At 38.8% G+C, this 23,527-nt stretch overlaps 1 protein-coding gene across 1 annotated transcript in view; it reads right to left on the bottom strand.

Moving 5' to 3' along the window:
* STK32B (serine/threonine kinase 32B) overlaps positions 1-23,527 on the bottom strand; it is a 161,926-nt gene that overhangs the window by 37,583 nt on the left and 100,816 nt on the right. Inside the window, exons 5-6 of the mRNA XM_061379764.1 lie at positions 13,921-13,958; positions 4,919-5,008 (exon numbers count right to left, since the gene is read on the bottom strand). Coding sequence (XP_061235748.1) covers positions 4,919-5,008; positions 13,921-13,958 — 128 coding nt within the window. The remainder of the gene's footprint in view (positions 1-4,918; positions 5,009-13,920; positions 13,959-23,527) is intronic.

Here is a 23,527-nt window from a genome sequence, read left to right on the forward strand (position 1 = left end):
CGTATTTATTACAGCTTTATGAGCAACCAAGAGATAGATGGAACAGTGTTGCAAATGGCAAACGCTTGCACAGGTGCTTCCAACCAGCTAAACACACAGTGTCCTGCCCAGCACTGGCTTTCCTGGTTCACATCCTGGTGCAGAGTGGAGAGGCTCCCCCACAAGTGGTGTGTTTGTTTTGTGGCAGCATCCATACCTCCTCAAAGCCAGGTAGGTCTCATTTACATTGCTTGCCAGAGTAGGATGACAGCCTGAAAACTTCTGAGTTTTCAAAGGGCTGCTCCTGCAATAAACCCTTTGACAACACCCTCAATCGCAGGTGCTGCAGAAGGTTTAAGCAGTGAATTTGTGAAGGTATGACCAGGCACTGGTGACACACAAATTTCCAACACAATCTGAAGGCACATACCGTATTTTACAGCTGCAGCCTTCGGAACAGTACGAGACAGAATCTCTGAAGACCCCCAAACACCAAGAAGCTGATTTCCCCTCAACATTTCAGGTCAATGGCTTTGAGAAGTAAAACTGCAGAATCAGTTGCTTGTCTTGCCATGCTCTTGGCTTCACTACTTTCAGATTCACCTTTATCCATGTGGGTTTTTTCTGCCTATGTGTGAGATATGTTTTGTCTATGTCTGAATGAATCGGCTGGGAAGGAGGAATATAGAGAAATGACCAGGGTTTCTAGAGAAACATTCAGGTTCAGATACATTGCATTCTGTGTAAGTATGAAAATAGGCAGGGAAAATTTCAGGCTGAGAAAGACTTAGTGGCAAAAAGGCTAATATGAAGTGGCATTAAGCAAAGGCTGCTGGAGCTGACTCACACCCTGCTCAGCATTACGAGATAGGTATCTTAATCAGAACAGCTAGTGCATTTTTACAATACAATATCAATTCACTGTTTTTTTCCTGGACACCAGTTTTATGCAGTCATGCTGCATGAGAGAAAATTGCTCCCTAGCAATTTCTAAGCCTATTTCAATCAGATTTCAAATAAGAATGGGGGCTTTAGAGAGAGCTTTTCTCTGTTGATTTCCTTAAATTTGCCATAGGAAAAAAGAGGCAATAGGTATCTTTACTAAGGGAAAAGCTGGAGAGTGCCCTCATATCATTAAACATGATTCACATGGAATTAGACCTCCAAGACAGGAGAAAAACTTTCATCACATCTCATACCTTCATCATCACAAATAACAGCATAGCTTTAGGCATGTCTTACAGAAACCATTAAGATGCCCCAGTTCTGGTGCTCGGCAAGTACTTTGCCTGAAGCTGATTTTGTCCAGTTATACTGAAGTTTAAATTCCTGATAATGAAAGCTTACTGCCAACCCCCCTAATTATTTAAAAATTATCATTTATTTTATTATCTAAATGGTGGTAGCACAGGTAAGTATCTAGCCATATCTCTCAAACTCTTAGTATTTGAGGTTTGCTGAAGCTTTGATACCCAAGCTGTGAGAAAATCCTCACGCATTACTTGTCACCTAAGCAAGATTTTTACACTTCTAAAGGCTTTCCTGCCTTCTTACAGCTCCAGATAAATGCAAGGATGACTCTTGGTAGCTTTTGCGGTATACTTGCATTTCCAAGAGGTGAGGAAGACACACTGGAGAGAAAGTAAGCTGGTGGATGGTGCCTCTCCATAAAGGGAAAGAGAGCATTTTTCTTGTACTGTTTCTTATTGTGAGATTGTTGGATATGGGGGAGACTTGATGTGTGGGGAGAAGGGTTCAGGGGCAGAGTGGCTGCATGACCTGAGGGCAACCAAGACAACAGCTCATTAGCATGCAAGATAAGAACTTGTCCCCATCTCTTATCTTCCCCCTGCTCCAGGTCTGTAGTTTACTTCCTTCTTTGGGTCAGCTTGGGCTCTAACAGGAACCCTCCAGGAGGGCATTTAGCTTCCTGAGAAGGAAAGAGGCTCAGATGTCTACCACACTGCAGACTTAATGATTTGCCATGATGTTAAGCTGAGGAGCAATTGCAAAACAATATGGCTAATCTTATTAGCCTTAAAAGAAGGACATAATCTGTCCTTGAGATTAGTAGTTTCCTACTAAATACAAGGACTCTGACATTTTCTGTCATGGAGAATACTGAGGAAAGAAACACAAGCAGTTTAAGCAAGGTCTTTATCATCTCTGTACTGAATAGATGAAGAATAAATATAGGTTTTCTAAAGAATTTCAGCATTTCCTTCCTTGTACCACTTCTTAGCAAATGTCAGCTACACAAAGAACAAGTTACTCTGCCCTGTGGTGGTGGAAAGCAGGAATACCAAAAAGGATGAGACCATTTTTCATAATTTTAACCTTAAAATACCAAATTGCAGTACTTAGCACTTGCTACAGCTTTTTGTGCTTTCTGTTGTTAAAAGCTAGGTTTTTTTCTTGTGAGAGAAGCTTGCCAACAGAGACCACTAATGAAGTAAGAAGGTGGTGGTGTACTGATGTGTGTGGATAGTCTAAAAGATGCTCCAAAGGACACTAAATTTCCTGTTAACTCTCAGCAAAATACTTGAGGAATGCTAACACATATTTTTGTACATTTGTTTTAACTAACGTGCTTCTGATCATTAAGCTGCCAGATGAATACACACATTCAGACTAGGACAGACAGATGCTAAAATGCTAACTGACCCCTAAGCAAGTACTCAGCTTTTTTCTGCTTTCATAATAATTATGCTTCATAACATAAAACTGCACAAAACACTTCAAGATTAAAAATGTAAGTCCATCAAAACAGTCATAAAGTTGCTTACTAAATTAAATCTCAGAAAAAACTGTTGTTGTCTGCTGCCATCACCACAATTAAATACGGAAAACACCTATTCTGGACTTGAACTGCAAAATGGCCATGATGCAAGTAGATTTTTGAACAACCTGTCTAATAGGAATTTGCACATCTAATGACAAGGGCTGCTACTAGATTCTAGGCAGCTATTTAAGCAGAACATACAAGCTCCAGGAAATAAGCTCTTTAGAGAAATATAAACTACCGTATCAAAAATGATGAAATCTTTTAACTTTTCAGTCAGCCTGTATTTAAGGGCACTTTGGTGAATGTGATCAATTTCACACGTCACTCATACAGCTATTTGCCTGTATGCATTAGGGGGAGGTCAGATTACTTGTAGACAAAAAAGGCTTTTTTCCCCGAGTTTGGTTTGTGCATGTGTTTGTTTTGTCGTTGATTGTGGGGTTTTTGTTGTTATTGGGTTTGTTTGTTTGTTTTTATAAATAAACCCACCGCATATTGGCAAGAATGCTCAAGCAAGTTCTTTTTAAATGAAAGCAGTTGGTGTAGTTGAGGTTTCAACATCCCTTCTCCTCTGTTTTCACCACAATGAATAGGGAACCTGTGGTGCAGCATCAAACACTCAGGTATCAACCCTGAGGGGAAGCTCAGTTTGAAGACTTAATTTTCTAATGCTCTGCATTTGATGCCTGTGCAGTGCTGGCCATCTCATCTAAGCAGAGGCACTGTGCTAGACACTCAGCTAAAGCTAACTAATACAAACTGCTCAGAAAATGGCAATCAACAGCCTCAGTCCTCTGCATAACTTCAGTGCCTGAGTCAGGACTACATAAAACATTTCTTAGTCCGTTTTGAGTAAATATATAAGAGCAAACTAGCCAGTGTCAGGTCGGTGCGTTGGTCCTGAGCCCAAGGGGCACAGTGTGCCCACACACTTGCTATTGCATCCTATTAACTGCCAAGAGAGGACGGCTGTGAACAAGCTGCTCATAGGCAAGAGACTGCAGGTAACTGTTGATTCATGACAAAAATCACATCGTATCTGAAAACACAACTGCTTCAGTGCCTGGGACTGCTCTGACACAGTTTCACAGCTCGTATTGAGGCACCCTGCAGATGTCTGCCTGCTTCATGTGAAGGCTGGTACAAAGCTCTTTGTACTGTGAAATAAATAAGTGTTAATTCCTGTTTGTTAGGCACATGCTTTTACTCCTCTGCTAATATACACAGCGTAGTAACACAGTGGCCTTCTGTTCCCCAAGTGGCATCTTCCGAACATGATCATTTACTAATATTTTACAACTTCATGGGTGTTGGGTGTGCTCAGAGCATGTCTGCTAGAGAAAGTCTCTTGGAGATACACATATCTCTTAGTATGGTTTCTAGAATCCAAATACGTTTAGTTTAAGCCAGTCATCACATCAATGAGAATTCCGTATAAAGACAGATATGTAGGAAGCCACAAACAGGATAAATCACACTTATTCTTAGCCATGGAAGCTAGCCTAAATTTGATGGAACAAATGATCCTCAGGAGATGCCTTCTGTCCTTCAGCTCCAGAGGAAACTTGAATTATTAACTTAACTTTTAGACACATGAGGACAGTTAAACTGAATTTTACCTCCCCAGGCTTAAATCTACCTATGCATTTAAAATACATAAGTAAAACTTACAAAATGCCCCTAAGAGCTGCAGGGGAAGCACTTAAGTGGTTAGTTGCATAGAACTCTAATTTTAAACAGACATGCTTTTGAGGAACTCAGCATAGCAAAGTAATTAAGGATGTGCCTAGATACTTTTAAGCTGGCATTACATGTTCTTTGATAGATCACATCCAGAGTGGTGCAAATATAACCATATATTCTTGCCTCCGGATGTGGGGGTTGTAGGAAGTAATGCAGTTGAAAATCTCCTGAATTTGTTTCACAAACCCAAACAGAACCTGACTAGAGGAAACATAAAGACCAAGCTTCTGACCCATCGCACCATCACCAGTGTTTTCCATTGTTAACATATAAATACTGCCAAAAAAAACCAAAACAAAACCTAAGTACATTTATTTGCATGCTCTCAACACTTAAAATCATTTTAATATACCATTTGTCAACCTTAATGTATGACTTTTCTTATGCTTTTAAATGGTCTTGAAAACTTACCCATATAAGGTTTTGTGCCAGCCATAGAAGATGCTTTTTCTGAGCCTTTCACTATGGTTGCTATGTTAAAGTCAGTGATATGAACATGTCCTGCAATTACACAAAGTAAAAACTGAAGTTAAAATAGCACATCATAAAAGATTTCCTTCCTTCATTTAACATTTAAGTGATACTGAATAGAAATTAAATTGGAAAGACCCCTAACAGTTCATGGAAACTTGCTATTAAATGCTACTTATAATTAGAAAAATCATATTGGCAGCAAAGTGATGGAACACTTCTTTTGTATGGTTGCATCCACTACCTGCTCGTAGTACTGAACCTTTTTTGGTGGGCACCCCTAAATCTTCTCCTGCCATGAGCATTGAAAACAATAACTGGCTTCTTAAAGCAGCAGCAGTCAAGAGAATGAAATCTCCTTATCCTCAGCTAGAGTCACCCCCTCACAATCTCAGGTTTTTGTGACACCTGTTTGCTGTCACATCCACATCATGTTAACATCAGCCTGACTTTTAATAAGTCTCCTCAGGGCAAAAAGGGAGCAGAGAAGAGAAAGGGTATTTTTATAATACAATATCTATAAAATTAGATCCATGGTAGCAGGAGAGAGTGTATGTTAACAGCAGCAGGTCCCAAATGATCACTCATTTGACAGCAGGTTGCAAGATGAAAGACAGGTGACAGAAGTCAGCCTCAGGACTTTCTGCCTGACCAGCCAGACAGCTGACTAAACTGAGCTAATCAGGCTGGATGGCCCAAACCTGCTGTCATTACTTTTTTCCTGGGGTAGTTTCTGATGAACATAGGTTAAACCGAAGCAATAGCTGTTCATCCTGGCTTGCTATAGGCAGGTAAACTGAACATAAATCCAGCCTGAAAACTGCAGGCTTTTAATTCAGTAAGTCAGCTGTTAGGTTTTGTATTTCTGCTTAAGGACTAGTTTTATATGGTGGAGTGATACAGATACTGCTCTCTCTGGGATTACATCTGGCAATGTCATTGTAGAAGACAGAGTACAGGGAAAGTACTCCCTTCTCCCTAGCCCTGCACTCAAATCAGGATTAATTCATCAGTGTGTTGAACCAGAGTCTTGAGTGACAAGTTCTTGTGTTTATTTTTTTTTTGTGTGATCAAGATCTCGACCTCATTCAGTCCACAGAATGGAGCAGGCTTTGGGCATGATGCAGTTGTTAAGCCAGGGAGGTTGTTATCATGCTTGCTGTCAAAGGTGAAAAAGGTGTAACGAATGACTGATGCTGAACGTTACCGGTGGTGCCTGACAGAGGAACAGCAGTCTCAGCAAAAGATTATGCTGCTCTGACAATCTCACCTAGATCATGTTCAAAGTCTGCAGGAAATGTATCTGCCAACCTCTAACAAGTCTGCAGCTATGCATATGTGAACCAAAGTTCTCAGAGGCCCCTAATTTGCCCAGACCTGAGCTGGTTTTGAAGGGAGAAAGGAACATTTAGCACGTCCCACTCCTGCACTTAAAGCTATTTCTCCAAACAGGAGGAGCAGTAGAAGTTTTTGATGAAATGGTTTGCATGATTTCTGCACTTTTCTCAATAAAAATGCTTGCGTTTTATTGACAATTTCTTCCTTCTTAAGACCCATGCCCAGGAAGGCATCTGCCCAGAGCAGACAAAAACTGTGCAAAGAGGAAAGCGATCACTTTATAAGGAGGGAAGTGTTAGGCTGCCATAACAAGAATCACAGCCAAGCCAACCACTGGATTTCAAGGTAGTATTCTTCCTTCCTGGTGGCTGGAGCGTAGCATGTTTGCAGCTTATTTTGCAGTAATAAAACACCATGGCAGAAGGCTTCTTGAAAATGACAATTGAACCACATACAGACACCTCATGACAGTAGTTTTAAGCAATTCTGTGTACACTGTAGAATGAAAATCTGCAAGGATCTCAGCAGACTAATACTTTCTTCTTTCTTGACAGATAACTGTGTTTTATAGAGATAAATATAAAGTCCTGTCATTTAAATGACAGTATTGTAAGTGGTGCTCCCTATTAGAATGCCAGCATGATAGCCTGTTGCAAAACATCTATCGCATAATATCCATTCAAACTCATCCGAATAGTTGATTTGCAATGAAAATTGCCTCTCCTGCAGTGCATTGTTTTCTTTCCCAGTTATTAGGTTTCTTTTCATTTAACAAAACCAAAATAGCACATGTGAAATATTGTATACACTGACTGCTGGTTTTTGTTAAAAATGCCTTTCTTCCAGGTAAGGAATGGATTGGGTTGTGCATAGCTTCTCTGCATCCTGCTGCTGACACAGCCACGGTGAGCAGCTCCTGTACATGTAGCAGGGTAGAGCAGAGCTGTGTCTGTACCAGTGGAAAAACTTCACCTTTGTTCTTCCCCACCATAGGACCACTCACAGCCCATGGTCTGCCTGCTGGCAACCTTTTCCTGTTGCTCTAATTGGCTATGGAGGGAAAGGAAGGCATCCCCAAGGCAGGCAGATGACTGTGTTGCCTAAGGGACTGTGCACAGCACTTGGTGGGAGCTGGGGGCTTGGATAGAGGCTCTGTCTGGGATGGAGTCAGAGCAGGGGGTGAACCCCCTGTGCCCAGAGGCAGTAGAGGAGGGATGGAGGGATATCAAGGCAAACCACTGAATGGTTTCAACTCTTTTAAGCCTAGTGACTTGTTTTGTTTGTTTGGGTTCTTTTAAGTTTTCATTTCTGGTGTGAATATTTCAAGAGACAGACCCCAATTCTCTGTAGGAGTCCTTTGAATCAGCTTCTAAGACATCTTTTACTGCAGCTGCTGCATATAGGAAAAGGAAATGCTGCTATTGTTGCAGTGAATATGCTGAGATATTAATTACTAGCTACTTCATGCTGATTCCAAAATTTCAGTTCATGGGGACTAGTTCCCATCTGCGCTTCACACCTTGTACTTGATCCCCCTTTCTGGATGCTACTCTGATGAAAGAAATGTCAAAACCAAGTTTGTATCCTGGTGCAATATTGAACTAACCAGTATGTCAGTGCACTTGGGTTTAGCTTTTAAGAGCTGTGAAGCAGAACAGTGCACAACAGATTCAGCAATACCTAACTAGATTCAAGTCTCACAGGGAAAGAGCTCATTACTTAATCCCCATGGCTGCATGACCCCATCTGATAATAAGATGGTGATGGAGAGGAGGGAAACGCAAATAACCACATTCCTCTGACTCTCTGTAGAATGAATGGCTTTCTCAAATCATCCCAGACTGCAGATTTTCAATACATCAACATGTATATTGCAAGTGGGAAGTATCTTAGTGGAATTTTTTTCAGAAATTGCATTCCTGCAGTCAGCTTCCAGTTAAGTTTTTAACAGAGAAAATTTGTAAGTTAATACCTACAGCACAGTGTATGACTTTGAGAAGCTTTATGCATGCACTTCAGAATTGCTAAGCAGTTTTTATGCCTCACTTTTCACGTGGCCTGAAATCTCAGTATCTCAGGCAAACAGCAAATGAACTTCAGATTATTTAATTTTTGAACAAATCCTACTGATGATTAAAACAAGTCCTAAACAGTGGCTAACTAAATGGTGTTAGTCGGCCTGGCTGACTGACATTTAGCAGAGGAAAATATACATGACTTCAAACCTCATTGAATTACTCAGAGGTTGAAACCAAAGGGGTGAATGGGAGGGCAAAGAAAAGAAATACCAGACTGGAGTTAATGCCACCAACTCAGCATGAATCAGGGCTTATGGGAAATCTCAACACAGTAACATTTTGGAGTAAATTTAGCCTCAAAAGGTCAAATCCTATGAACAATTTAAAAAGCCTCTCTCTAGGTTCATGTATACTATGTAGAAGAGTGTAGCTCACATCTATGTGAACTTAGCATGACTTTGGCAGTCTGTCACTTATCATCAGGGGGATTGTTAAAAACCTTATTGTATTGCTATAGATGGGCTCAGAGAGGCTGTGAATTTCAAAAGGGTAGGCTGTATAATGGCCATGTAAGCATATATTCAAATATATTTTCAAAGTGTAGGTAGCTTCAGAAAGATGAATTATGCTGAGAGCATTCATCTTATTAATCAATGTTGGAGGGTTAAATGAGATATAGTGCCTGAAAATTGAGTGTGGGTATGATAAGGACAGGCCCTGATGCAGACACACCACATACATCTTCAGTGAAGACTTTGTCTCCCAGACATCACTACCCAGTGACAATGTTGCCACTTCAGTTCTTCAGAAGTTAATATTGAGGTTCAAAAGATTGAATTTATGGATGTTTTTTCATCCTGTTTTTAGGTTTAGGACCACGATTGCTCATTAGCTGAATCTTTCAATTTTGCTGTTATTTTTAAAATGAGATTGTCATGTAATCAAGGAAATAGAGTTTTAAGGAAAACTTTGGGGATTATAAAGCAATATAATCATACATAATAAGGCACATATGAATGCCAGCTTAAATCTGCCTTGCTGTCTCATTAGAGAAATGATTACAGGGTAAAATTATCACTACCAGATGCAAAACTTGAGTTTAACCCTCCCCTCCCCCCCAGTCCTAATAAAATGGAATTAGTCTTGTTAAGTCTAAGAGTGAAGTATTAGTCTCTGATGTCAATATGGAGAACCACCAGGGGACATTCGGTGCCATCAGAGGTGGCACCATCAAAATGAACAAACAAATAGTGAGTCTTAACATAATTTCTATTTAAACACAGTAGTGTTGACGGTGCTAAATGTTCCCTCCGCTCAAGGAATCACCAGAAAAGAGCATGGAAAAGGACACTGAAAGTTATTAAATGTGCAGAAACTGTATCTAGCTCAGGAAATACCTCAGTCACAAAAGGCTGAAGGCTGGGTGAGTACAAGGGGGAAGCACCACAAAAACTTGTTTTATGTCATGCTCTGTTATTCACTTTTTGGAGACTCTTGGAGAGAAAAAATTCATCCAGATGATCCAATATGGTTGCTCTTCTGCTCTGAAACTGAAAGCTTGCATATTGGTAACAGTACCCTATAGCGAGAGAGAGTGGCAAGAGGACTGGACCAGTGTATTATAAGAAATTAAAAAGTCTGAGGTGCTTCAGTTGAAGGAGTTTTTTAATATTATGAATATTGTGGTTGTAAGATATTATTCACCAAATCCTGCAATTCTAGAAGCAGAAGGTGGGGTTTTTTTGAGAGAAGAATGTTTCAAAACACATAAAACCCTTTTCTTTGATGAAGGATGGTGCACTTCTACAGCATGTTGCTCCAGGAGATTGCGAAGGCCAGTATCAGTAGCAGCTTCAAAGAGGCAGTAGACAAACTCACTCATTAAGAAAGATTCACCCAGAGTCTAAAGGGAATATAAAGGCATACTCTAATATCCTAATACAAAAGTTGTGTGTGATAGAAAGCACTGAAGCATTCGGTGACTAAGTGGCAAAGAGCACACTCCATGAATAGTATCTATCTCTTCTTGATCCTGCTTCAGACAGAATGCCAGCTGAGGGCTTGGGTCTGACCCACCAGGTGGTTAATCTTCAGTAAACCAAGCAAGGACCTTGCTGAGTCTTATGATGTCCTGAAAAGCTTGCTTGAGAGGAAATTGAGCCCTTGCAGATTTCCTGTGAAGAGAGTGTATTAATGGTGTGGTCACTCTGCACAATGCAAAACCTGGATGACAAAGTAGAACCTCATAATTTCTGAAGAATGACCAGAAATGTTAATATCAATGGTGCTAACAAATAGCTATAACATTATCACCTCTTCATCAGGGACTGTAGCGGTAGGACAAGTAGTGGATTAAAACTTAAACAGGAGAACAAGTGTATGTTTCTATGAAAAAAGGAAGCGTACTAATCTGTTTCCTGTTTGTTTTTCTCCATTCTAGGCCTTCTACATCTCCTTAGACATCATGGATCATGGAAAGATTTAAAGACATCTTTAATTTGATATTTCAGAAAAATAATGCAACATGGATCAGATTGTCCAGCTTTCAGCTCTAAACACTGTTATTTCAGTTATATTGTTCTAAACCATTAAAATGAAAGGAATAGTAGAGGAAGCAGAATGCTGATATTCAGAGAGTTTTACAATACTTTTCTCTGTACAATGACAATAGCTCTTCTGAACCACAAAGTAGTCCCTACAGCTATCATTGGAATAATTCTGTTTCAGATGCATTTTAACAGAACAGAGCAATACTATGAAATTTAGAGATTAGAATTAGTCATAAGAGCTTTCTGGGAAAGCTGGGAGGGAAACATTACCAAAGAGCTTTATGGACAGCATTAGTTTCCATTAGATTCCAGTCCAGAGAGTGAACCCTGAAATCATTCCTTTCTCTACTCAGAGAACACTCCTCTATAGGGTAAAGAATCTCTCCAGGAGGCCAAGCAATCATCTTTTGGTAGGGACTGAACACTATTTTAAGCAGCTAATTACCCCATTCTCATGTAGCATTATGCTTCTCATGATTATCGATCATTTATTTCCACTGATGCATGAGAACCTGTGCTCAGCAGTGTCGAGATGTGGCTTTGCTAAGAAGTATATAGGAAAATTCAGGCTTCCTCTGCCAGACTTATTTGGACTATGTTGTATACATTTTCATATTCTTTACTTGTACATTAGATTTTCATGGCTTAAGAAAAATTTCCTGTTTCACTACTTCTGTACTCCTGAGTTATGTTCCCTAAACCGTAAAGATAAGCTGCAGTGAAACTAGTGTTAATGAGCAGAAATATCTATGATCTATAATCCTGGTATATGTTATGGAAGTCAGTTTATTTAACTGCTTGAAGACGTAAGGCAATGTGAATGGCGTAGCACTACACTTCAGCCAAAATTGGTTTCTTCAGTGAAGTCAAAGAAATCTAACTCACTAAGACAAACTCACAGTCCTAAATGTTGTGCATATCCAATTCCATCATACCTTGTATAAGCACAGCTTGTTTAATGAACTGTAAGAAAGAGCTGGAGGTAAAGTCAAGCATACAGGAAACTGTTCTGCCATATCAGAGTCCACGGGCTAAAATAAAGCTCCTTCCTGTGCACCTGGTTAGATTCATACTAGGTGAATTTGTTATGCTTCCTCTACAGCGTATTTATGGTGTAAATATTCAACGCATTTTTCCGTTAGGTGAAATCTGATGACTTACAATGCTGCAGATTAATAAAAGCTTTTATAGACTTCAAGGATAGCATTCATCTTGCACACCGTACATCTGTATTGTGGATATTTGTATCTTCACTAAAAACGTTTAGGTATTAGTCACTAAAGAGAAATAGATATTGGTGTGTAGCACAGACATCCAAAATAGATCAGATTATCTAAAACGTGTCTTTTTCTTCCAGTTATCTGTAAAGGAAGCCTGTGATGACAAGTAGGATACAGACATCTGTCCAATTGGTGTCCCTTCATTTAGTGAGTTGAGGTGTGTGGACCATTATTCACATAATAGGTCTGTGAAGCAAGGATCCACGAGCTGATTACTTCTGCTGACCAAGGTCTGTCTGCAAGCCTGGAGAAGCATGGTTGTTTCACCACCTGTCGGCATGTGTGCTATAAGGGAGCAGTATTCTGCTGCTTTGCAGAAAAGGGGCTATCCATCCCCAAATTTCCATGCTGTCTACAGATAATTTTGTTGCTGAACAACTGATAATTACCAAAAGACCTTCATTTTGCAGCATATAGCTCACTCTGGTGTAGCTTCTACTCTGCAATACTTGAGCCCCCATAGGAAAGCTCTAGCAAGAGCATAATTGTGTGCAATAATTGACCTTCATGAGGGGCAAGGAGAGATAAGAGCAATCTTACTTCAAAGGCTGTCAATCAGAGACTTAACACACTCATAGTAATTTCATGTTGCCTTTGACATCTTTAATTTACCCAGGACTTAAAGACAAGAGATTTCTGCTTCATGCTTATTTGCTGGTATCAGTGTCTGAGGAACATTAACCTTGATGGGTCTGAGCCATTAAATTCCTGAAGTTTTAAATGGTTTCAAAGTCCAACATTATTTAGCTTTGTTGGCTTCCATATTCCCAGGGACAAACTCCAGCTGTTCACAATGTTACCTCTTTAATCAACTTTAACTTGTATACACAGCAGCTCTGCAATGGGTTTTGAAAAATAATGCTAACGTTGGCATAATTTCAAGTTTATATTTTCTCAAAGATTAACTCCTTTTAATCAGTTTCTGTGGGGAACAAAGCACAACAAGAGTTTCCTCCAGTAGCAAACATACATCTCCTTTTTCCATTTAGTCTTCCTCTGGTACACATTTCTGTTCTGACTGATACAAGGCCTTCTTTACCTGCATTTTCTTATGTTCTTCCTATGAATAATTGCAAAAAGATGCATGAGGTTTTAGCAAAACACTTCATAAATAGCTTGTATATGTCAAATTTAAGTTTCAAGAAATTAGCTGCTTTTTTTTCATACCACACTTTTTTTGTTTGAGATCATGGAATCAGTACTGAAATTTCAAAGTGGATTATATTGTCTAGGGTTTTTTTTATGCTATTTAAACCAGAACATGCAGAGTCATAAAACATTTGCGGACTTAGAGGTAAATTTCTAAATTCCATTACCTAAATTTAGGAAAGCAATTTCAGAGATCTACATGACAAATAATTTGCTCTATGAAATTTCTTAGCCATTCAGAAGTTCTAAAAGAGAAAATAAGTGCTTAGTACTGTTCTGCTTGTAGACCCCTAAAAAGGGGTTATAGTGATTCACTGTAATCCTGTTAATAAAATATTAACTTCTTTTTACCAGGTGTCTCTGGTGATCTCTGTATATCAATATGCACTAAATTTTTTCTTCTTCACGTCTTGCAAATATCAGACCAGCTTTTATCAGTAGAAGAGGAAATTACAAAACCCTCAAGGTGGACAGACAGCCTTTGAAACGTAAGTCCAGATTTAGGTAGGAATCAACACCTGAAGTTGATGGACAAAGGATGTAAAAGCCTGTCACTGAGATCTCAAGAATTTGAGAGATCTTAGAGAAAGCAGTCAATATTCACTTACCATGCTCATCCAGTAGTATGTTGTCAGGCTTGATGTCCCTGTAAAATGAGGAAAGGAATGCATTACTTTTCATACCCAAAGAAAACCCACAATTTCAAAGTTTTGCCCATCTGGGTATGAGGACCAAGTCACTTAAATCATTATAAAACCAATGAAAACCATATCACACATTAAGGCAAATGATTTTTATCTACATCTTTTTACCGCCCTAGAAAACATGCATAATAAAGAGGCTTTCTAGGTTTCCATTTCATGTGGTTTTGTATTCAGATGGTTAGCATTGACATGGATTTGGTTTTCAAGATTATGTGCTTTATTCTTTATAGCAGCGGGAACAAGAAGATGGAAGATTTGCATCTAAGAGGTGCCTGATTGCCTCAGGGACTCCACATTTGACAGACCCAAGAAATCATTTAATTGGAAACATCGGTGATCTCCTTTTTCCGCCAGACCCCACTAATCGGCCGTGCTCAAATGCATGATCACTCACATACTGTACAGTCCTGCTAGCTATCTTATGCTAATTGGATAAGTCAAGCAGCATTCCTTTTAGCCCTCGAATCCCACTTGTCTGTCTGTAATGGCAGGTACAATGCTGAGGGAAGGAGCAGGGCTAAGGGAAGATGGAGATCATGATGTGGTGAAACATCAGCTCAACTCTGTCATTCTTGGCACAAGGGAACAACATCACCCTAGAGTGCTGTACTTTCAGGATTCTTTCCATTGACCTACATTCATGCTGCTGTCAGGAGGGATGGAGATGGCTCTTCCCACCCACTTTCTTGGTCCAGCGTCATTGCTCATAATGCAGACCAGTTCTGGGGCAAACTCATTTCTTCCCTTTGCCAGCCTGGATCTGTCCCTGGTTTTTCTCATCCTATGGCTTGGTGACTGATGCAGTGGTGTTGGGTGGCCCTGCCTTTTCCCTGCCAGCTTGTGCTTTATACAGTTTTGAAGCTGTGTTCTTGGTGCAGCATTGCTGGAGTGGGAGATGCATCAGTCCACCTTGAGCATTTGCTGCTTGGGCTGTATTTTTCACTAATCTCAAAAGACAAGGGACTATAAACTGTCAATATAAGCTGTTGAATGAATCTGCAAATGAACTCCAAACACTTCCACCAGTGCAATTTCTTTCAGCCAAAGGATAGCTTGATTATTCCAATTTGAACATTTCCTAGAAAATCCTTTCCTGACTGAAATACATACTAACACATACTTAGATTTTCTAACAGAGTTGTTTGGTTTTTTTTGAATGTGCCTGTAAATGGAATAAAGAAAACTGAAATGTTGCAAGAGGAAAATGTGTTACATTAGAATGACTTCTGAAGTAAATATCATACAGGAATAAGATAGCAATACCAATTATGATATGTATATTACTTGCATGAAAGGAGCTCACTTATCACTCCAACTCCACACCCTCATTGACAAAAAAGGCAGCTTACAGTTTACTGTTCTGGGCAGCTGGGGAAACATGGGATAAATAAGAAGTTACTTTGAATCATTCCCTGCACATTTGGAAATAACATGGATGTGTCAGTGTAAGGAAAAGGATCTCACTATGAATTACCATCTGGAATAGACATTTAAATTTATACTGATATATCAGTGAGAAATACTGTATTTCTTCTGCACAGCTTACAGGTTATCTATAATTGTCTGATTCAGTAGCAATTCTAGTTATATGCATAATAAAAGGAGAAATATCTCCTACAGCCCACATCACCCACAAACCTTCAAACTCTGACTTATTATATCATTTACCATATTAAAACCTTTCCTTGCCCTCATTTCACATGAGTGAAGTTGTGAGTTACAAGTGAACTGTAGAATTAAATGTCTTTGCTTATATTATGAAACTTCTCTGGTTGAATTATTGTGGGAAAATCTATACATTTTTATATATAATGTGACATCTAATCTCTCAATTGATGAGACAGTTTTGGAAGAGCTACTGTTCAGCTGGTATCAACGTCTGGTTTTTTATAACCATTTTCTGATAAGAGTTGGAATTGTACTTTCATGCTGAAGAATATTTGTGGTTGATCCACATCATGAAAATACATCAGTGACTTTCAATGGAAATAAGCGTGTCATAGTTTAGTCTCTTGAATTTAATATTTTAAAACTTTATAAAAGCATTTTAAACTTTGTCTTCACAAAGTTTAACAAGCACAGTCTGACGCTGCACTTCTCCTGTGGGTGAAAACAACGGCTCACACTCAAGTACAACAGGGCCTTTGTGGCTTCCTAAAATCAGTGTTACATTCAACATCGCTCCAAACTGGTTTTCCCAGTTTAGGAAAATAAGAATTGGAATGGTACAACCATTAATACTTCACTGAGAATAATACTGATGAAAGGGAGAAATTCAGCTCTATGAGCTACTGCCATGTGTATAACAATGCAGCCAGGGATTGCTCATTACAAGACTGTTCCTTTTCTGTGTTTTCTTCAAGAAGATGAGTTTAAATAATTTGAGTATTTGATGCGGTATTGCACCATTAAATAGACTATACTTTTTATTGCACCAGAAAAGACATCTGTGTGTATCATCAAATATATTCTTCGTGCAGTTGCATCTGTAATGAAAGTTGAGTGTTAAAATTAGATCTGTGCTTATGTTTCCGTGACTAATTCAGGCAGTGGCTGATACTTGATGCAGATGCACACAGACCATAAGGTCTTTCCCACCTAAGGGATTTTCCCCACTGTGGCTCTGCCAACTTTCCTCATTCTGCTCAGAGGCAGGACTGTAGCTGGGGGCAGGTACAACCGTGTACCCCTTGCACAGAGCAGCCCAACCCCAGTCCCTGGGGCAACTTGATAGACTCATAACAGTGTCTCAGATCTAAAACCAGGCTATTTTAAACTGCTTTTACAGCAAGTAAAAGTCATGAGCTACCTTAAGTCAGAAGATGACCAAATTTTTTAAGTAAGATGCTGCTGTTTTGGGATCACATGCCTGGAGATGTGCATGATGCATAGATTCACGTGGCACGTGAAAGCAAAGTGCAGGGTCACTGTGAAGGGCATGCTTTCCAGCAGCACTCTGTTATGTGATCGTCCCCAGTCTACAGCATGCCACTAAAAACTCTCCTCTCCAGAGGCAGCTTATTGAAAGACACCAGAGCAACAAGGCCACTGCTCTGCCTTCACACTGACAACTCCTTGCTAAGTGCAGGGCAGGGAGCGTCCAACAGAGCTGAGGGGAAGACTGCAGGTCTAGGGGCACTGCAATTTAAGTTACTGGATATATTCAAAATCGAGGGCTTCCAGCATCTGTTATACAAAACCCAGCTAGTTTCTTTAAATACATACAGTAGTTAAATTTATTTAAATGGTAAAAATACTGTTTATGTGGGAAGGTGGATTCAAGATAAAAATCCTCTTTAAGTTAGGCAGTTTAAATTCAAACATGTTAAGTAAGTAGAATTCTGTTTTGACTACACATCAATTCTTCAGATAGCATTTTTCCCCTTAGCAAGCATGTTCAAACAACAGGGTGTGAAATTCAGCACCTTAACTTCAGGGTTTTCCTGTTATGCATATCCCTAGCTAAGAGAATGAATTGAAACACTCATTTCATAATACAAGTATCTTAAATCATCTCATAAGAGAAACTGAAGGACTTTTGAAAGGAACAAACTCACTCATAGTTTGGATACAGAAGATCCCTGGGCTGCCCTCTAACCATTCACCAAGCAATGACCAGCAGAGTTATGACAGTGTCCTTAACACTGATTTCATAAACAATTTCATAGTCTGTACCGGTGCTGTTCCAAATCTTTATACACAGAAAAATCAGAGCAACATAAAAATGGGAGTAGAGAAAACTTCAATTCTTTTCTCAGTGACAGGACCAGGCAAAACTAATAGAACAGCTGGCCCAAGAAACTCAGAGGTGCAGACAAATGAGAAAAATCAGAAAAAAATCACGGTTTAATTGTCACTTGTTGATATTGGCTGTGAAACCATTTCTAGCGTTCTTCAATTGCCTTAGTTACAAATGTCAAACTAAAGCTGCACTAAGGATGAAAGTACAGTAAGAAGGTGCTGCTTATAATTCCCAAGTAGGAAAGAATGATTAATAATCTAATTGTATCTTCTATAATATCTAGGCTGAGTAAGCATACATCGTTTGAACATATTCCCTCTACATGGAAGAAAACCATGAATGTGGCTCATGTTCAGTGCATATCCGAGAGTCCTTTGAACTGAATGATTATAAACTACTTAGGTTCAAGTATCTGTAGTTTTAATTACTGCTTCCATCAGCGTTACTTTCTGGTGTTACTAAGTGGGGTAGAAGCAGATTTCTAAATTAAGAAGCAGAGTTCTGTAGCCTTCATCCTTGGGCGTTTTCAAGACCTGAATGTATAAACCCCAAGCAACGTGGACTGATTTGAAGCTGATGGTGTTTTGGGTGGGACATCAGACTAGAGGCCTCTGGAGGTGCCTTCCAGTCTGAATTAGTCTGTAAGTCTATGAAAAGTAATGTATGCAAGCTCAAATTTAGCCGTCATTCTTTTTCCTCCTCTTTTTGGCTACAAGAAAGTTCATGGAAGACTAATGAGACCTGGGAGAGGACCATATATGTGGAATTTAGTGCATCTTTGGTGTACTTCATTGTAGCTGGAAGCTAATCAGAGCTTCTATATGCTAAATTCTGTCATGGGGGCTTGAATGCTCAGGAAAAAATAGTATGAATAAATAGTCTATCTTCAGCATGAAAGGTTCGAATAGAAATGCTCTGCTGTTAAGCGCTGGAGAGGTCTAACACATTATTTTATTAGCTATGTGAAGCGGTAAAAAGATTACTATTTCACCTAAAAAGGACTCAGAAATCTCAGTAAGAGTGAGCAAAACAAGGTGATTATATTGCCAGTGCCAGATAAAATTGACAATAGACACAAATTATATGTATGCATCAGAAAAGGAGAATATGAATTAATCATTGGGATTCATGACCATATATATAACCTTCTGGAAGTCACACTTTTGTGTCCTTTATGTAGGTCAAGTAGTCTTAGACAGAAGCCTGAAAAACATGTGATGATGCCTTTAGCTCTAAAACCTGGAATCTAGAACAATTTCCAAAAAAAGTTTCACGTGGACTGCTTCAAATTAGCAATGAGGCCATTGTAACCTTTGAACTCTACTGTTATCAACTGAACTTGAAACATCAGTCTAGAAGTGAAAGGTGTGTGGTTGGGGAAGTCAACCATGAATTGCCCAGCTTTGTGAAGGAAAAAAAGTAGCAGCTGGCTCATTGACTACCACTTCACATTGACAACAAATAATTCTAAGGTAGGTCCTTCAGATCACCTGAATTTGTAGCATCTGAAGGAAAACCATAAAAAATGAGAAGATCTGGAGAAGGTTGAACAAAAAATTCCCTGAGAGTAGAGAACAAATAGATTAATTTTGCTTAGTTAACAGAAGAAGTCTGCAAGATGAGATGTGACAGGCATAGCGAATAATAAATTGTATCTAGATGGTCATTAGAACTTTTCTATTTGCTTTTGGAAGATGAAAGCAAGGTTCATATTTCATAAAACTGAAGTGAACTAAACAAACAGGGTTTTTATTTATACAACTGAGAATTAAACTCAAGTTGATTACTACAAGACATAATTGCACAAAAATGATGCAGAGGCTTAAACAAAGATTTAGCCGTTGATGTGAATAACAGAACTACCAGCTAGAGTTCCTCCAGCTAAGATTAGTCTAATTGATTTAGGAAAGCAATTCTACAGCAGGTACAGATGCTGTCTTCCCTTTACCTTTTTGAAACACATTGTAATAATGCCAAACACAAGATCTATGCTTTCCCTTAAACCTGTGAGAATTGAAAAACTAACTCTGCCCATCTGTTTTATTCTGCCTTCATATTTTGCAGCAAACATCCAAACACCACAGTGCTAGTTTCTGCCATGTTTAAATTTGTGATTTTTTTCTTGCTTTTGCCTGGATTTTATCCTTATTTTATCCAAAGATTTCCTGTGTTTCCAAAACAGGAACAGCTTTTCTTTGCCAGTCCAAACAGCTTTTTAAACTGTCAGAAGAAATTTTCCAGTTATAACAGCATTGGATGGGTCTGAATTCACATGTGTAATAACCCCTAACCCTGTAGTCGGTATCAGCAAAAATCCAAAGTACATTCTTTCAACTTTATGTCTGACAGATTTCATTCTTTGCATTGCTGCTTCAGAGCAGGATCTAATGTATTAGCCCATTTACATCCTCCTGAGCTTCTAAAATCCCACAGTAATGTCTATGAGTATTTTAGCTGACAGCAGTTTTACCAGCATGACTTATTAGGAGTATTTTCACTTTTTAACAATGGCTGGTTTTCCCTGAATGAGAACTGTTCAGCTTTCACCTCTCCATTAACCAAAGGCAACACAAAGATAACTCAGTTGTGTACAAACTCATGAAGTTAAGTCTTAGATTTTTAAAAGCAACTCTTAAATGCTTTTATTTGAATAGATAAAAGACAGGTACTTACTTTCATTCAGAAGACAGAATCTAGCATAAGAAAAACAAGTGTAAGTTGAAACAAGGGAAGGCTCAGAGTGCATATAAAGGAAACTTTTCACCATAAGGACAGGAAAAGCAGTGGAATAGGCTTCCCAGAGGGGTTGTGTGGTCATCATCCCTGGAGTTTATCAAGATATGACTACATAAATCCCTGGGAAGATTGGTCTGTCATATCCCATCATGCTTTAAGCAGAAAGTTAGACTAGAGACCTCCTGAGGTCTCTTCCAACCTGACATTTTCCCACGATACTTTATGAATAGACAAGTTCTGCAGGGAGAAAAGAGGGCTTCCCCCACCCTTCAGGTGAGGAGCAGCAAACAAGTAGCTTCCTATAAACCATATGCAGCACTACAGCCCCTAATGAACCTCCTCCAGGGGGGATTGGTAATGTCTAGAGCCTATTGAAATAAAACTCCATGACTTACAATATATGCTTGACTCATTCTCTGGTGAGCCCATATTTACACGTATATCACTAAAATTAGTTGCCTTATAGTTAAGGTAGCCTATACGTTTGCAGTATGTTATGGGTTTTTTCTCAGTGATCATTTCAAAATATGCAAAAGAGAAATTAACATAGATGAATTTTGAATTCTCATAAGGGTGCAAAAGAAGGAAGATCCAGCGAAGGCCCTTGAAGTCAATGGAAGGATCACATTGGCTTCAGAAGGCATAATTTCAACCTTAATAAAGTTTTTTGCATACTTTTTTCTCATTAGTGCTGACAATCTAAGTGTATGTTGTATAGGACAAACCTTGAAATGCTGAGCTTAAAGGCTTTTTCCCTAATTATGCAGCTGTTATTTTATCTTAATACTCTTTTGCCTTATGCTGAAACAGGCATTTGAAGTTACTGTTTTCATTGGGGGGGGAAATTTGCTAAGATCACAGAAAGTCACATTAACTAGTTTTTAACCTACAATGACCTTCATGATCCCGTTGCCTTCTCTTTGTCAAAATAGTCCAATAGACTGAAAATGAGCATTGGTTGTACTCTTGGATACAGGCAATGCTGTATGAAGACCAGAAGCCTGCATTGACTATTAGATGCAACTGTTGAAGCTCAGAAGACATGTGCTACCATTAAAAAAATCACAATAAAAAGCAACAACTTCTGGATAGCAACTTGAAATCATGCAGGGATAATTCTGGTAAACTCAGTTTACCTGACTGTCTCAAGTATTAAATTATTCTCAATTAATTCCTCATATATCCTATATTTATATATTACAGAATATATAGTAGCAGTATATAATATTTATATACTACAGAATATACCTGATGAGAGCCTTTTTTTTTTAATTAGGGTTTATTTAGGTTTAGTCAGTCACGCCAATGTTTCACATTAGATCACAAACATCTACTTGCTACATAATAATAAACTAATGCAGCGTGAGTATCTTTGGACAATTTTTATTAAGATTAATATTAGCTGCATAGCAGTTCTTAACAGCTGTAAAAATGGCAATGAGTTGGGAAATAATTTCAGCTATGGATTATTCAAGTTCACATGAGACTTATCACTATATCAGAGCACTGAAGTGAACCATAACATACATTATAAGGAGGTTTCTCCTAATTATGGAAAAGTGAATAAATTCTGATTTTTTCAGATAGGGACCTTATTTCCTTCCTATGTGATATTTAGATTCACAAGCAATGCACATGTCCAAGGTATAAAAGAAAGTGAGTGCATACATAGTGAGGTTTTCTCATGGCAAATTTGTTGAAGCTTTGGATGAAGGAAATGTCGATATATGTTATACAGGCAAGAGATTAATTTGGTCAGACATGTTTTCCTTCCGTAAGGGCAGCACAGAAATGATGCATTCTGCAGCACTGAACTGTGCAGAGTACCTCTCAAGAATGCCTGCTCAAGAAAATGCCTTAATGAAGTCTGATGCATCCTCTCTTCCTTTTATCAACACCTCATCACTCATTTATCTTTTTAGCATTTGTTCCTTACTAACACCCTTCCTAGTTTCAAGAAAAGTTCAATTATATGAAAACAAAATCATAGTAAGAATCTCAGAGTTATTTACTGCTATTCCTATCAGGTGGCTAGGAATGAAAGACTTTTGACTGCCTGAGACCCCTGATTGCCAGATCACATACCCCTCACTTATATATCACCAGTATTTGCTGCGACTTACTTTCCTTTCATAAAAAGACTCCCAGAGCCTTATGTTCCTGCTCTAATGAATGCTGTGTCATGACTGTGAATCACTGTAATTTTGAAATTTAAAGACTTCTGTGAAATTGGAAATTAGCCAAGAAGATGTAGTATTAGACTATGAGGGACCTGCAAAGAAAAGTACATCTTGTGGATGCCTGTTTGTACAAATCTGGAGGTGTTTCCTCAAGGCACCACATCTGACAGCCAAGCCACAAGGATAATTAAATAGGCTTTCACACTTCATAGTGTCTGACTAAAACAGGAATGAGGAAGCAATGTCTGTTAATAAAAGACACTGCTGGTGTGGACAGTAAATGAAGAAACAAGTGATCGAGATGACGAAAAATTAATGTGCTGGTCCTGCTCTTTACTTATTTACACTTGGCCTAATTAACTGACAACCAGAGACAAGTTACATAGGTAATTTATTGTTGCATGGCTTTAGCTTACCTGAGATATTTGTAGGAATAAATAAAAAGGTATGTACATTTTTAGCTATTTCTCTCTTGAGAAAAAAGAAAACTCCAGCACAGCTGAGATCCACTAATTCTGCTTAAAAGCAAAAAAAACTGCTGTTTTGCACCAGGATGTCCATGCATAAACTTATCTTCTGAGAAGCAAAGGGCACAATAATTCATTTCATCAACTCAGCCCTTTCCATTTGCACTTTCTGGAGCCTGTTATACACAGAGGACTCACAATGTCAAAGGACATCGCTTCTAGTGTCCTGTTTTGGTCTAAAATGTCAAAAAGCCTAAAATATAAAATATTAATTGCTCTAAGTTCTGTCCAGTGGGACTGACTTAGTCAGCCCTGTTTCCATCCAGAGAAATAAAAAAATCTGTGTTTCAGACTCCAAATAAGGCATGGAGCTAAAGTTGTAGTTT

The sequence above is a fragment of the Neopsephotus bourkii genome, unplaced genomic scaffold (genome assembly GCF_033783945.1).
Source record: "Neopsephotus bourkii isolate Nb327-2 ecotype Australia unplaced genomic scaffold, CSIRO-AGI_Nbou_v1 NB_1780, whole genome shotgun sequence".
Taxonomy (NCBI): Eukaryota; Metazoa; Chordata; class Aves; order Psittaciformes; family Psittacidae; genus Neopsephotus; species Neopsephotus bourkii.